Source organism: Mytilus edulis, chromosome 5 (genome assembly GCF_963676685.1).
Source record: "Mytilus edulis chromosome 5, xbMytEdul2.2, whole genome shotgun sequence".
NCBI classification, from domain to species: Eukaryota; Metazoa; Mollusca; class Bivalvia; order Mytilida; family Mytilidae; genus Mytilus; species Mytilus edulis.
Window position 1 is genome coordinate 9,343,148 of NC_092348.1, and position 16,484 is coordinate 9,359,631.

General features: G+C 31.3%; 2 protein-coding genes across 3 annotated transcripts in view; one reads left to right on the forward strand and one right to left on the reverse strand.

Moving 5' to 3' along the window:
• Nucleotides 1-3,798, forward strand: part of LOC139522900 (cell adhesion molecule DSCAML1-like) — a 49,393-nt gene extending 45,595 nt beyond the window's left edge. Inside the window, exons 15-16 of one of the 2 annotated variants that reach the window (XM_071316528.1) lie at nt 1,163-1,337; nt 3,212-3,798. In XM_071316528.1, coding sequence (XP_071172629.1) covers nt 1,163-1,337; nt 3,212-3,254 — 218 coding nt within the window. In that variant the 3' untranslated portion in view covers nt 3,255-3,798. The remainder of the gene's footprint in view (nt 1-1,162; nt 1,338-3,211) is intronic. The other variant, XM_071316527.1, reaches the window with a different exon arrangement.
• A 2,181-nt stretch (nt 3,799-5,979) lies between these two features.
• LOC139522901 (solute carrier family 23 member 2-like) lies at nt 5,980-15,791 on the reverse strand. Its single transcript, XM_071316529.1, has 11 exons — nt 15,475-15,791; nt 14,211-14,368; nt 13,660-13,760; nt 13,251-13,336; nt 12,480-12,661; nt 11,815-11,935; nt 11,203-11,347; nt 10,207-10,460; nt 9,384-9,657; nt 8,476-8,571; nt 5,980-6,495 (listed from the first exon to the last, which is right to left on the reverse strand). Exons 1-11 carry the CDS (start codon nt 15,694-15,696, stop codon nt 6,311-6,313), a joined length of 1,824 nt encoding a protein of 607 aa, XP_071172630.1. The 5' UTR covers nt 15,697-15,791; the 3' UTR covers nt 5,980-6,310.
• Between the last annotated feature and the right edge of the window lie 693 nt (nt 15,792-16,484).

Genomic DNA, 16,484 nt, shown 5'->3' on the forward strand with positions numbered 1-16,484 from the left:
AATGTAGTCCTGTTATGTTGTGCTGTCATTTTAATGTTATATTTAACATTGCCATTAAAGCGGGAGGTGTGGCATGCCCCAAAACCAGGTAAAACCTGCCATTTTTTTATTTAAAAAACGTCCTGTACCAAGTCAGGAATATGGCCATTGTTATATTATAGTTCGTTTCTGTGTGTGTTACATTTTAACGTTGTGTTTCTGTTGTGTCGTTTGTTTCCTCTTATATGTGAGTGTGAATTCACATTACTATAAGACGTGGGACGGTACTTTTCTATCCCAAATTCATGTATTTAGTTTTGATGTTATATTTGTTATTCTCATCGGGTTTTGTCTAATGCTTAGTTCTTTCCTGTGTGTGCTACATTTTAATGTGGTGTCGATGTTCTCCTCTTATATTTAATGCGTTTCCCTCAGTTTTAGTTTGTAGCCCGGATTTTGTTTTCTATCGATTTATGAGTTTCTAACAGCTATATACTACTGTTGCTTTTATTTTTGTACTAAGAAGTGGTTTTAACAACAAAATAAAAGCTTTTATCACTAGAAATTGATCTCTTGTTTAAGGTGTAGTCATGTCATTGAAGGGTTACTCTCATTCGAGGGGTTGTTCCCAACCTTTTGCATAGATTTCTGTATAACGACAGTTTTCTTTACTTGACCATGAAAAAGTGGAGACGTGAAGGTATGCACGTCATGTCAATTAAAAAAAATTCTTTGAAGTTCTCTCTCAAAATAATTATCTATATCAAAGTCATAGAACAAAATTTTAAATCAGAGATTTTTCTGGCTTTTGAAATTTTTTCGTCATTACAAGTTTTCTTTTCTGGACTAGAGGAGTGGAGAAGTCAAAGGTTTGCTTCGAACACGTGCGTCGCAAAGTGGTTAATAAATCCTTTATGTGACATGTGACGGACGCCATGTAACCATATTATTTTGACTAATAATACAATCTACACCTTTATTAATTAGTCCTTTGTTGTAGTTAGCTATAAAATGCAATCAACTTTTCACAATAAAAAAACATAAAAATACCTTAAAACTATCTAACACAGGTCATACATTTTGTTTTCTATTTACGTTGGTTTAAAAAAACAAGTCTTCAACTAATTAACATAAAAAAGCAAGTTATGCATATAAAAAAACCACTAGTTTTTCTATTTTCAAGTACGAGGAAAGAAGACTTCAAAAACTGTTGAACAGAATTCAAAAGGTCAAACGGATGACGGGGCTGTAAATGGTAATGATCATTCACAAATTACCACAAAGGAACTTCCTAATAAAAATGAGAGGGAAGGTGAAAAGACAAATCAGACCTTAATTAAAGAAGTTTATACGATAAAGTAAGTCAATCAAAGTGTGAATGTATGCCTTGAATCAAAATAAGTAGAGCAAAATTAAACCACTGAATACAAAACTAGAGGCTGCAAGGAGCCTGTGTTGCTCACATGAAATTTTTATTTACAATTGATGTATGAAATAATGCAAGCGTTATACTTTTGCTCTAGTTTCAGAGATACAAGTCAAAAACTGCATTTTCCCCTATGATCTATTTTTAGCCATGTCTGCCATGTTGGCTGGCAGACAGGGTCATCGGACACGTTTTTAAAAACTAATACCCTAATGCTATTTTGTTGCTAATTTTGGTTAAATTTGTCTCAATTGTTTCAGGAGAAGACATTTGTAAGAGATAAAAAAAAAATCGTCTGAAAATTTCAGAATAATCTCAACCTGATGAACATTTTTTTCTATGTAAAATTTGCTCTAAATGCTTAAGTGTCAGAGATATACTAGTCAGCCAAAACTGCATTTCATCCCTATGTTCTATTTTTATAGCTATGTGACCAAGTTTGGTTAAATTTGTATCGGTAGTTTCATAGACATAGATTTATGAAAGATTACAAAAATTTACAATAAAATTTACTACAAAGGACAACAACTCTTTAAGGGGTCAGTTGACCATTTTACTCATGTTCACTCATTTGTAGAACTTACTTTGCTGAACATTATTGCTGTTTAAAGTTTATCTCTATCTATGTTCAAGAAAATAACCAATAACCTTAGAATTACAAATGCAGTGTCAGGAACCCAACAACGGGTTGTTTGATTCGTCTGAAAATTTCAGAACAGAAAGATGTTGACCTGATAAACAATTTTATCCCAGGTCAGATTTGCTCTAAATGCTTTGGTCTCAGAGATATTAGCCAAAATCTATATTTTACCCCCTATGTTCTATTTTTAGCCATGGCGGCCATATTGGTGTGTTGGTCGAGTTAGCGGATACATTTTTTAAACTATATACCCTAATGATGCAGAGAACAAGAAGTCAAACAACAGTATACAAAATAAACTTTAAAAAAAGCATGTAGCACAAAACCTAGAAATAAAGCTGGAACTATATGTGCCGGGATGATAAGCACATGTGTCACTAGTCGCGTCTTTCAGACGTCCCATAAGATGTAATTGAATTGCTTTAGAATAAATTAACAATATACCTCAAACATTTGTAACGTTGCTTTCATTTGTACTGTTGTATATTTAAGGCGCAGATGTGGTCTCAAGCAAAGGGTCAAATTTTTATATAAACTTAATATTAGACCTTGACCCCAATTTCCAAATAATTGTCGAACTATCTCAAAAGATCTCTAATCAAATAACCATATTTCACAACATATTTTCGTTCATAGGTATAACAACATACCGAGAACATGAGTTATGAAGGTTAAATGATTCCTTTAAGAAATTAAGATATCGCCTGATTAACTCTGTCAAAACCAAAGAGCGTTTTTCTGTGGAAAAATTGAAAAAAAGAAAATGAACTTTTGCGATCCTTTTAGATTGTTACGGAAGTTATGTCCTCACAAAAAAAAACAATTAAAGGGGTAACTGTTGAGTGGACATGTATTCGGTTAAGAAGTGTCAGATTATCGATATAATAAAAAACAAAATAATCTGGAAAGACAGGAAAGAGACGGATGTAGAATTAATTATGATAATCCGAACAAAATTTAAGGGTCTTTCCACTGAAAGATGGAAAGACTTATAATTAAAATAAACACAAGAATAAAATCAAAAAGTCTTACCATTGAAAGAAAACAAATAGAACAGAAAAAGATGACAGATAAGGAGAAGGATGGTAAATTTATAAAATATGATATAATAGTTAAACTTTCTTATATGTGAATATTTCTATCAATTGTTTGTTTTATACTTGTAGGGTACAAGAAAATACAGGAGATACTAATAAAACAACCACATAGGAGACAGTATTTGTTAAAACCGTTTTTAATAATTTAAAACAAACTGTGTTCGAAAGCAATGAATTAATAACTTATCATTAAAATCATCAAAACAATTGACATGGTGTTAATAATTTAGAATTTATTTCATACAAAAGTCTTAACTGTACCTACATGATAATTTAAAGACTAAATGAGGTGAAAAGATATAAAAAGAATATACGGATTCTTAGTCATTTAAATCACGTTGAATCATACTTTTTTTAAATTGCGTCTTGGAAGCAGTATTTCTGATTATTTTACTTGTGAGTTTATGTATTATACTCAAGGAAATCAAACCATGTCTAAGTTTAAAATATTCAAATAATGATGTCGTTAATATCTTTTGTTCCATGAAGAAAGGCATACATCGAAGTAAAGACCTATGTTTAAACATGACATATAAAGATTCCTTCATAAACTGGTCATTTGAAAATATGAAAATAATGATTCGACATTAAGTGATGAACTTTCAATTAAACGAATAAAACTGAACCAATGAACAAAATCTAACGAACTGTTCAAGATATTCATTATTTTCGGTCATTACCTTAATTTGAACTCGTTCAAATATATTGATGTCAAAATCATTTCTGAAATGAAATTTGTAATCTTTACGAAACTAAACCTATGTAAAATTACCACTCTTTTTTAAATAATTAAAATGATAAATAATTTTTATTATGTCCAAAACATGGCTCCATTTACTTCATATAGAGCTATCAATGTTTTTCTTGGAGGACCTTAAAATAATCTGATCCAGTAATCAGAACTCATTTATCAATGAAATTTAGTTTGCGTGAATTGCATTTACATGTCTTTGTTTATTATTTGTATTTTCCATTAAGAAATCAGTAATGTCAAAGACTTTACTATAAACACTTATAGTTAAGTGAAATTATAATTTTAATATCGATTGTTGCTTAACTGGTTTCTTTGGTTTGAAACTAATTTATTTTTGTTTTACTGTTTTGATGTATTAGACTCTTTTCTAACTTTTCTTTGTTTTTTGTACTGTTTTTGCTGTGTTTTGTTTAATATTGCTGTTGATACAATACAATACATACTATGTATTCATGTAAAGTAATTGGTCCGTTTAATTACTTTTTTTATAGGGATACTAATTCTAAATTGCAATTGAAAATTTGAGTAATGTCTGATTCATTACATATCTTAATTCCCACTTAATAGACAACTGTATCCATTTTTACAACAATGGTCCTACATCCTGTCGATACTTATAGCTAGCTTCACACTGTACAGTTTCATTGTTATTATGCTTAACACTCATCTGCAAATGTTATTAAATGCCACACATTTTACACAAAATTATTCATGCACTGATCAAAGTTAATAATGTTTTCTTTAAAATAATAATCGATAATAGTCAAATATACAAAGTAGAAACACAATCATAGTACATGTAAAATTAAAATCGAATCAAAATGTATGTTTGCATATATATAGGCCTAACTATTTGAAAATAAATGTTCCTACTGGATGGAAATAGTATCAAACAGTACATAGCAGTGTTTACATATGTATTATGACCAGTCTGAGTATTATTTATATGATGTTTAGAACACCTTTGAATTTGCATATCATTCTGGCATGAACATACAGTTTATCAAATATTATGTATATGGTGAATTATTTGCGTAGTTTATCTTTCCCATTTTATCTGACTTTTTCATCGTCCACTTTGCACTATATAGCATCCCTCTCTTTTCGCTTGTGCTTTTAAAAACCGAAATTTTGTTTATTTATTCATACTAGTAATACTGTATTTTAAAGTATACTTCACCTTCATACTAAAATATTTGATGATGTACACATTTGGGATTTGGCATTAAAATAATTTTATTGTTTTGTTTCTGATCTATATATTAATAAATGTAGAAGATAAATATTTTCTCAGTGCTTATTATGTTCCATAAGAATTTATAAGGATTAATCAAAACAGTTAGTAAAAAAACACTGACAACACGAAATCAATAAAGGACGGACAGGAAACCATATTCCACAAAACTACACAAATATTTCGACAAGTCGTTTCACAGGGGCGGATATAGCAATTTATAAAAGTGGGCTACTAACTAAGGATAAAGGGGGATCCAACTATAATTTGATTTGATTTTTGGTGTTTTAACGCGACTTTTAAGCACCGCATTTCGGCTATTCAGTTCTTATTGGTGGAAGAAGCCGGAGACGGGACTGCCCACAGAAAACCACCGACCTTCGATAGGAAGGATCCAACTGTATATCTCCATTCAAATGCATTGATCGTCAAAATGAAAGGAGGTTCCAAAACCCGGACACCCCTGTATCAACCACTTTGCAGATGAACTATTTCATACTAACGCGCATTGATAACCGTATCTTTCTAAACCACGTGCTCGTTCATTAACCATCAGTCTATGTTCGTTCTCTTAACACAATACGCGACTTAATAATTCCCAGAAATATAGGTTATATGAAACCTCAAACCTAATACAGACATTGGAGATCTAATATAAATGAAAATATTCACATGTATATAGCCCCAACCTGGAGAATGAGTTAAACCTAGCTATAGTATGCTTTGGGTATATTTCTTAATTTCGAATTGGTTTCCGCAGTTTTGTCAGACAAATGTCAATAAAAACATATCAAAGTACTTTTCTTATTGGATGATTAAAGCAGTACAACAAATAAAACTAAAAGCATAGAAATTTCACTTCTGTTTATCAATCTTGAATACAAACAAAAAACAAGTTTATTTACACTGGTGTAAAAATATAGCTGCCGAAGGACACTCGTTCAAAATTTAAAAAAAAATATGGAGAGCTTGCAGTAAAACCAAACACAGGAAACCGTTTCATACATACATATTAATCGATCAGAGAAACAATTCTCAGCATAAAAACTGACGAAGTTTCATGTACATGAAAAGTTACTCCGGGGAAGATACTGTATTTCATAAGCGTTTCTCAGTATACTGTCAAGAATAAAGAATACCCTAGGGTGACTTCTATCATCTTTTGAAATCGGCAAAAATGTCATCTTTTATATGATGGAAGAAACGGTAAAATTTGAACAAGCTTAGATTGTTTCCAATTTTCTGGAATATAAATATCGTAGAAACTAGCATCACAATCGTACTCTTCATTCACGTCTGCTTTGTCGTCTGCTTTGTCGTCTACCATTTTTTGCCAAGCAGCTATACCTCTCTCCTCTAGTGTTCCTACATACAGTTAATAAATTAATCTAACAACTCAAATACCATTGAGATAACATGTCGATTAGAATTTCTTGTGTTGCATCTTTAAAAGTTAACTTATGTCAATACACTGTACAAACGTAAAGGGTTTTTTCGCCGAATAAACGATTTATATATCTTTTGTATTCAATTATTATTTCCGGATAGGTGCATAGAAATATATAGGGAAAACAAATACCATATGTGTGCATACCTGATTTTTATTTTTGAAACCGGAGACTTAACGCTAAAATCCATCATTGTTTGTAAAGGCATCGTTGTCTCTTTTCATTGTTTATGTACGGACTAATGGGATGATAAAGATCTAGTCTTGAATGTTTACAGGATACTAATTTTGTTCGCTTTGCAGATTCTGATTATCGTCAAGTTATCGGAATTCTAATGGGGACTTACTGAGAACCACTTATTGCGGACCTGTTTCTGTATTGTTATGAGTCATGATTAATTACTAAAGTTAGCAAAAACCCATCAGAACAAATATAATAATACTTTCAGATATTTGGATGTTATATTGGCTCTCAATAATAACGACTACAGTAAGCAATTAAGAGATTTATCCTGTTGAACTAACTTTAATTAAAGATAATACTAACAATGAACCTGGATCTTGATATCTATATCAGAAATGTGAAGCTTAATATCATAATTGATGATAAAAGAGATGATCTGTCATTTCCTACTGTTAATTATACATTATTTATAGTGGCGTTCCCTTGTCGAACACATAATTGAATTTTTAGCCAAAAAAATATTTATTACAGAAAATTTAAAACACCAGGGGGTTTTCGATATCAAAAACTAGTCCAAAAATTTACTAAATTTTATCATCAATCCTAACGGGAGTGGTTGTGCTTGATATTCATATGATGAAGACAAATCTTTCAATCAGTTATTGAGGTCTAGAGCTGGCATGTCAGTAACTGTCAGTAGTCCTTTGTTAATTAATCTATTAATGTCATTTTGTTCAGTTTCTTTTGTTACCTATTCTGACATTGGACTCTGACTTCTTTTAAACAGAGTTTTACTTTGCGTATGTTTTGCTGCGTGTTTGTTTTTTTCTACATTTGCTAGAGGTATAGGAGAGGGACGAAATCTCAAAATAACATGTTTAACCCCACCGCATGTTTGTGCCTGTCACAAGTCAGAAGCCTCTGGCCTTGTTTAGTCTTGTATAATTTGAATTCTAGTTTCATTTATATATTTCGTCGTTTAGTATGACATTTATTGCCACATGAGGGGTCAGCTGAAGCACGCCTCTTGGTGTGGGATTTTGTCGCTGTATTGAAGACCTTTGGTGGCCTTGGGCTGGTTTTTGTTGTTTGATCGGGTTGATGTCTTTTTGACAAATCTCCCATTTCCATTACAATTTTATTTAGACGGCGCATACATATGACGAAATATTGTTTGGTTGGTTTTTTTTCTGAACGAAATTGCACCCTTCATAGCATTGATATATAGTTCGATGTAAAATGTGTTGTTCTGATTCTATCTCGTTCTCGAGATATATACCTAATAAAAGAGGGACCAAAGATACCAGAGAGACAGTCAAACTCATAAATAAAAAATAAACTGACAACGCCATGGCTAAAAATTAAAAAGACAAACAGACAAACAATAGTACACATGACACAACATAGAAAACTAAAGAATTATCAACACGAACCCCACCAAAACCGAGAGGTGATCTCAGGTACTCCGGAAGGGTAAGCAGATCCTGCTCCACATGTGACACCCGTCGTGTTGCTCATATTATTACAAATCCGGTAAATAGTCTAATTCGGTAGGTCACACTATATGTTTATCTTAAATGATTGACAGTTGGAAATCTTTTAGTTATTTAGTTGTAGAATGTCTTTAAAATGTTACACATAGATACGTGGCCAAACCACCTATTTAGTATAAGCAAAACTTTGTTAATTTCATTCAGTAATTACATTGTCTTACCTCTCACTGTGTTGTCTAAAAGACAAGCCACAACACCTCCACACAGATTTGGATTGACTAATAACATCTTTATTACACCATCTCTTGATGCAGATCCTTTAAAGAATCATCATATGTATCATAGTATTGCATGACAATATTCATGTTTCATAATATTGCAAAGCAATGCAATCTTAACACATATGCATTAAAAGATAGGCCACCAATCAACGGTATTTCTTTTATTTTTAGTCTTAAAGCATGAGAGAAGCAGAGGATACAAAACTCAAATTCAAAAGTTGAAAACATACTTAAAACACCATAGCAATAAACGAAAAACGAAAAACAAAAACACACAACAGTCTCAAAACACAACATAGAAAACTAAAAATTTAGCAACACGAACCCCTCAATAAACAATGGTGAACTGCTGGAAATGTAGGCAGATCCGCCTCCACATGTCGTATTTACTCCTATAAGTTGATGGTGTTAGTTTAGGACTTTGTGATAGGGATCACACAATAGAACATTGTTCATTGACAGTTGTTTAACCTTATATTTTAAAACATACAAATTTAGTAAACCATCGGTCATACAATTACCTGAAACATTGAAACCTGAACGATTGTGAAATAAGAAATTTAATCACGTAAAGGTTACACAACAAAATTACTAGCAAGAACAACCAAGACATACATAAATCAAAAAGCATAATTAAAGAACAATATTCAAAATTAAAGCAGGAGCAACAAGAGCCAATTTTAAAATAAACTGTGTGGTTTCGTGTGTTCCGGGAGGATAATCAATTTCAATTCCAAATTTGGCATGCTTTGTGTTGCTGATGTTAGTACAAACTGGCCGGAGATAAGTCTTAATCGGTAGACCACATTAATTCGAGGTAAACTTTTTTGTAGACATATATGGTTTACCTGTTTGTATTCCATCAGGATTTGTCTCCAACCAATACGGTATCATCAATCCAAACAGGATAGCTGTCCCTATGATAGCGAGGTTTCTGGTAGAACTTAGTGATACCACCTGTAGATTTGACAGTACAACACCGTTAAACATACCATACATTACAATAAGGGCACCTCCCAGTACGGGGTACGGAATTATTAAGAAAACAGCTGATATCTTCCCGATCAGTCCAAAAATAAAATAAATAATCCCAGTGGCAATGAAGACATCTCGACTGGCAACCTAGATGAACAATGTAAGAAGTGTATAATTAATACATTGTCATTGACATCTTAATGGCGAAGAGCAAAAAGTTTATTCTTCCTCTTTATATTTTCTTAGTGTAATATTCATAAGTATTTTTAGTGTATTTTTTTCATTGTTTGTTTTTCTTTTTTCTTCAATCAAAATACTTATGCATAAGTTATACTCATATTTACACAAAAATGTCCTTTTATTTTATGTATATTTAGTTTTCAAATATACTTGATCATTTTTTACCATACACTTTTTAATTTTTTTACTAAAATTCCTGAACATCTTACATTTTCTCGAATGTATAGGGGTTCGTGATGCCTAAACTCTAAGCTTTGAATATTTTAATTACCGGTACACTTATAACAGCAATATAAATCTAAAATACATTTTAATGTGGCAACTTTGTGTCTCCTTTAAATTAAGATAATCTACTCGTAATCAGATACACTGACGACCAAGGAGATATACAAATAATGTTTAAATGAATAAAACGTTAAAGGCGATAAAAAATTGTCAATGTAAAATAATTCTTACTCTTGTGACTCCAATTGCGCCAATATTTCCACCATAGGTCGTTGTTGCATGCCCGCAACCCAGAAACCCTGCTATCAAACTACAAAATCCCTCTATTGCTATCCCTCTGTTGACAGTATGTGCAGGTGGAGGCGGGAGGTTACACATCTTGGCGCATGCATAATAGTCACCAATGGAATCAAGTATCGAAGTGATTGTTCCGATCATAAAACCGGCAAATACACTAGTGCTGAATGAAATCCTTCCAAACTGCCCTAAATTAATAGATTAAAATACACCAACTATATATTTCTAATTGTTCTGTGTTAAAATGGTTATTTCTGTGACAAGAATTTCATTAATATTAAATCGAAAACAAATTCAAAATACATATTCTTCAAAATGTGAGTAGTGAAAATTTACAAAAAATGGCATAGCTGGTAGGGGGGATATTTTGTCCTTACAATATGTTTCTTACGTATCCCTAAAATTGTCATTGAAAGAGTTTGTGTATGTGACGAGAACATAACACTTTTCCCAAAAAGAGCATTTGCATTCCTTTTTTATCAAAAATGGTTGCGTATTCATAGTTTTCACACAGCAAAACTTACGCTTCCTTTACAGGGTTTTTACAGTCTTATGGGAGAAGTCGAGGCGATCATATTTCTACAGCCAAATCAACTCAAGGATATATATTCTTTTCATAATGAAAAAAATATAGATTTATTGATTTATTGGAGTTGCTTGAAATTTATCACGAGGACTAAATTCAAGAAATATATTGCGGGGTACTATTTGTAATTCAGTTGACTGATAGGATATGTTTATTACTGTGAGTATATATTAACGAATGCTACTTAAATAAGACTGTGTTGCAAAATGTTACATAAGGACCTCTAAACAATATAATATGGTATAATGGTCAGCAAAAAATGTAATTATGTTATACACTATTACAGTGAGACATGATTATTATAAAGTATTGATAGGAACTTTGTTCAATAAAGCCATGTTTACCTGGATATGGAAATTTAAACCATGCTGCGTCTCTTATGACATCTAATCGGGAATCTGTTCTTGCATAAATATCATCTGGTTCAAACGCATCCACTGCAGTCATGATACCACAAACCAACCATCCAACTAATATGGCTATCAAAATCTGTAAGCAATAAACATGACAACTATATATTATATAAATCATATACGATGCTTTAATTCCAACAATACGTATAGGTAAACAATAAAATGTCGAAGAAAATAACAACAGATATCAATGTTTATCCCATAAGAATACTGACAAATCTTCACTTGTCTACGTTTTAGAAAGGGTATTCTTATGTAAAATCGTCACCGCACTTAAAGAAAAACAGCAGAATACTTTTACACTGGTTTGAGGTTAAACTTTACAAGTTAAAAAAATAACCTTTAAGAGCAAAACGTAGTTAAAGGTAAAAGGTGGCGTTAAAACTGAATAGTCGATACAACTCAGAATTGAGCCTTTATAAAAGTTAACGCTAAATAAAGTGCCAAGTATTACAGCAATCAAATATTACAAACTTGACAACAAACGTAATGAAATAGAGCAAAACTATAAACATATAATTTATATATAAGTATCAAACTTACTGAATACACTTGATGCAAAGGAAACCATAGAATATGAAAACCTTTTTTCTTCGTCCATAATGGTATTGGTGTCTTACGGTGATTAAGATATAACGATAAAACTAGAGCAATTACAACTACCCTGTAAATACATATAAACTATAAGACAATAGCGATTTTGAAATGCGTCGTTGTTTGATTTATACAATTTCACAACATAAAATTGAGATGTTTTGTCTTCAAGTTAGTAATTTAATATTAGTCTGAAATGGTTCAAGATTTATTTAATAACTTAATAACATATCTGAAATATAATAAAAAATCCCTTCAATCTGGTCGGCACAAAATGCAGATCTATGCTTTTGTCTTCAGCGTTAAATTATTGTATTAAATGAGCATGAAATACTTGCCGCTGCGTATTCAACAAACTATAGTCGATCAATCTTTTTCTAAAATCAAAAACTTTAACAGATACGCAAATGTGGTAAATCAATAAAATCAAATTTATATCTTAAATTTCTGATTTGTTTTTACTTTGTATGGATTTTTCGTTAGATTTATTTTATTAAATTATTTCCATCTATTACTTTACATCCCGCATACAATTGGATATATTGAAAAAAGGAAAATCATGATTTATAAGGCAAATTCTTCAAACAATGTCAAATAAATAGAAATTAACTCACAGCATTGCAACTCCCCAGTTAACTTTTGCAAACTTAACACATGCGCGAACTAAAAAAACACAACTAAGAAACAATGTAGGAACAATGGTAATTGGTCCGATGAATTTCAACAGTAAGCTGACTATACCAGTTGCTCCAATAAAAAACTGGCAAGTGCCTGCAGCTATCAAACTCCCCTGTAACTATAAGGAGAGTCCATTTATATGTGTTACTGAAAAATGACTTAAAGTAGAAACTAAGAGTAAGGGAAAAACTATCAATAAATTTCGGGAAGTAAGAGTCAAGTATGTATATTACAATCATTCGAATAAAAGACGTGCATTCTCAATTATCAAATTGAGAATGGAAATAGGGAATATGTCAAAGAGACAACAATTCAAATGTTAGTGTAAAACAAATCTTAGCTTCTCTATTTGTCTGATGAATGAAAAAGTCAATTTGTTATATTTACAGTATACATAATCCATGTCCTTGAATTAATAAAGAAATGACGCAGTAAATCTATAGATATACTACTTTATACGGGTAGGTATGTTTATGCATACTAATGTTCCCGCCAATATAATATTTATGATTACATAATACTTTTTAACCGACCAGCGTTATTGACAAGTCCATTGAATAGGATCCAATGCATGATTGGCTAATAGTCTGAATTTGGGTGCCTGGTAAACGATTTTACACCCTGGCCATATAAAAAAAGAAGCATTACATTCTAACATTGGTCTCCATTCTATCATTATTGATATTGTGTAAATTAATCATACATACGTCTCGAATATTATTCACAATAAAATCATACTGATTCACACCGTCGTCAAAACTAATGTTTGGTGCAGTAGTAGAACTGTTCAAATCTTAAAGGAAAGAATTCAGTTTTAAAGCAAAAGAATGCTCATTTGTTAATTATCTATAGAATACAATATGTATTGTTTTTCAATGGTAAATATTGTAAAAAAAGTTTGTGCAGACAACTTGGAACTTAATTCGGAAAAACAACTCTCAAAAAATAAAATATAATTTTCTCGATTTGCATTGGTCTACTGATTTTACACTTTGTATAATTGAAATCCCCGTGTAATCAATCGGCAAGATATTTAATTAGAAATTAAACAATAAGATTTAAGAACGTTTTTGTTTAATGTGTGATTCTCAAATTTACAAACAAAATATAAAATACCATTTAGTACGCTACGAACATCACATTTAGTTGGATCTAGAACTTGCATAGCTAGAAGTGGGATCAGGAAATCCCCAGCAGCGCCTTGTAGTAATGGTAATCTAAATATAGAAATATGTAATACTATTACATAGGCACAGTTTAACAAGTAAAATATGAATGTTACTAGAATAAAGCTATGATTATTAAAGAGTATATCGGGAAAAAGATGTGTTTTTGTTATGAAACTGAGCATTTAACAATGATTATTAGACCTAACGATACTGTGTATTTATACATCCACTAACTATAACCAGACAAATCATAAGATCTGCATAATCATATTAAAAATAATCCACTGATCCATTACACTTTTTAAGGGGACAAACAAATCCTCAAACAAACACGCTCACATACACAAAACTACAACATATATGGTAAAGAATTTTGATTAAAGTTTTCCTAGTTTGTAGATCCAACTTCAAACAAAATAATTAATTTTTGATAACAAATCAAATCTAGAGTTACGATTTTGATTCGAAATTTTTTAACAATTGTAAAAATATCAGTACCTTGATCCGACAAGTGACATTAAAATTGTGCAGATGCCACACATTAACATCGTGGAGCTGAGTAAAGTTGTTTTGATATTCTCGTCTAATGTTGCGCATGTCACATCAACAACCAGCAGAGAAACAGCTATAACTCCAGACAGTGAAACAAGTGTGTGCTTAAACATAGACAGAAAATATATCAATATCCATGTAAAATACTAAATTTGCGTTTGATAATGCACCGAATAAAATCAGTTGCATGTGCATACAGCAATGAATATTCGACTATCATGACAGAAATCCTCAGGTTCAAGTGCATATTAACACTTTATTTATGAACTCGTTTTTCAAGTAACATTTTGTAATTAAATAGAATAGCATACAGGGATAAGAGTTTTACCAATTTTCAGCTTAATACAAATGAAATTACTTAGTGTGTTGTTTATTCCTCAATGTACACGAATCCAAACAACAGTTAAAAATAAAAATATCTATTAGAAAAAAAAGAAGAAATATTTCAGACGACAAAAGCGCTCGAAAATATACTATGAACTTGACTATGTTGACCTGAAAGAAGCATATGAAATGAGGACAATGTCGAAGATCGATATATATATACATCTTCATGTCAATATATCCTCCTTTAGTTCTTATTCAAAGCTATATTTGTGATACTATTATTATCCATACACTTGGAAAATATCAAATAATCCAGTGGTTTTAAGGGGATAACACACGATAAAATAATAAAGGAACTTGGAAAAAAAATAAAATTGGAGAGTGTTAAATCCATCCAATTGACCGAAAAAAGCTGTGTTGTAACTTTAAGTGACATAGACGCCAAAGAAAGGTTAGTACAGTACTGTGATCTAACAATTAAAAACACAAACGTCAAATTTATTGAGGTAGACAATACAATAACAAACATAACAATCAAAGAACTTCCTCGTGAACTTAATGACTGCTATCTAGCTACACAAATGCTTCATTATGGCAACGTCGTCCCGGGTTCAGTAAAGCGGGGATATATTGAGGACAAAATACAGATTTTGCTTTACTGATTGCGGCACACATAATTGAGGTTTTAGATATCTTCTTTTAGATAACTAAAATATATATTGCAATATCACACTTTTATATCTGCTGTTTTGCCGGTCTATCTTTGGAAATACAGTTGAGCATATGGCTCTATCTAAAATTAGTAAATTAGTTAGTAGAATACATGAAATAATAATATAAGGTAATATTGAACAAAATAATATTTTTACTTGTTTAACGTTACCTGAATACCGCAAAATATAGTCAAATATATAGGAGGATGGTCCGAAGCTTTATACAGCATGCTATGATCCCTCTCGTCTATAACCATGACATCAGTGTCGTTCTCTTTACTACTTAATTGCCCTTTCTCTATGTCTTTGGTGTCTTCACACAGTAGTTTACCATTTTCTTCATTCTTATTGTCATTATTACTGTAACTCATCTTTTCTGTGGAATCATCCATTTGTTGTTTGAAGCAATCTTATTCAAACTGATAGGACTTTTTTTCATATGCTTTACAATATTATATCATTTCGAATTCGATGATGAATGTAAATGCTGAAATCAAATAAGTTCATTGGATAAATATACAAAATTATACTGAAACTATCCGTGGTGTTCCCTCAATATAGTAACATAGCTATATTTTGTGCATTGTTAATTTCATCTTGAAACACTTTCCCCACAATCAGGGGTTCATTCAAGGATAAAAATAAATTTGAAATGTGTGTTTCAATTTAGATAGCTATCAATGTGTTAATTTAAGTTGCAGTATAAAAACAATTTTAGGTCAATGTATTACTCATTGTTTTGGTATTCGGCACAAAACTGAGGAACGGCTCTGTGATACCTTCCCAATTCCCATTTTCTCAGCCTTATACAAAAAAAAATACATTTTTCTGACATTGACCTTATATTATGTAAAATTGAAATTTAATGGTTTATTTATCATGTTTATTGTGCCGTAAAAAACAATCATCTGAATTTTCTATCAAAATTAGATTTTGCTATTTATCTTTACCTTCTTATTTATATTCACAATGGACGTTTCCTTTCTATTGGTGTGTCAATCATAAATATCAGTGACGCTCGAATGAAAAACGTAAAAAAGACAAAAAAGTACATATTAATGAGTTTAGGTAATTTATTCCCGAGTCAAAAAAATCCTCGTTCTAAATTTTGTAACCAGGTAAATAAATGTATTCATTTTACTGCAACTTAATTTGATACACTGATAGCTATCTAAATTGA

What these genes read in the sequence shown, in the direction of transcription:
- LOC139522901 (XM_071316529.1), bottom strand. Translation starts at nt 15,696, where the DNA reads ATGGATGATTCCACAGAAAAGATGAGTTACAGTAATAATGACAATAAG. An exon ending in TTGTGAATAATATTCGAGAC is followed by an intron (nt 12,662 to 13,250) that starts GTATGTATGATT and finishes CTCTCCTTATAG; the next exon opens with TTACAGGGGAGTTTGATAGC. An exon ending in AACTGGGGAGTTGCAATGCT is followed by an intron (nt 11,936 to 12,479) that starts GTGAGTTAATTT and finishes ATGTATTTACAG; the next exon opens with GGTAGTTGTAATTGCTCTAG.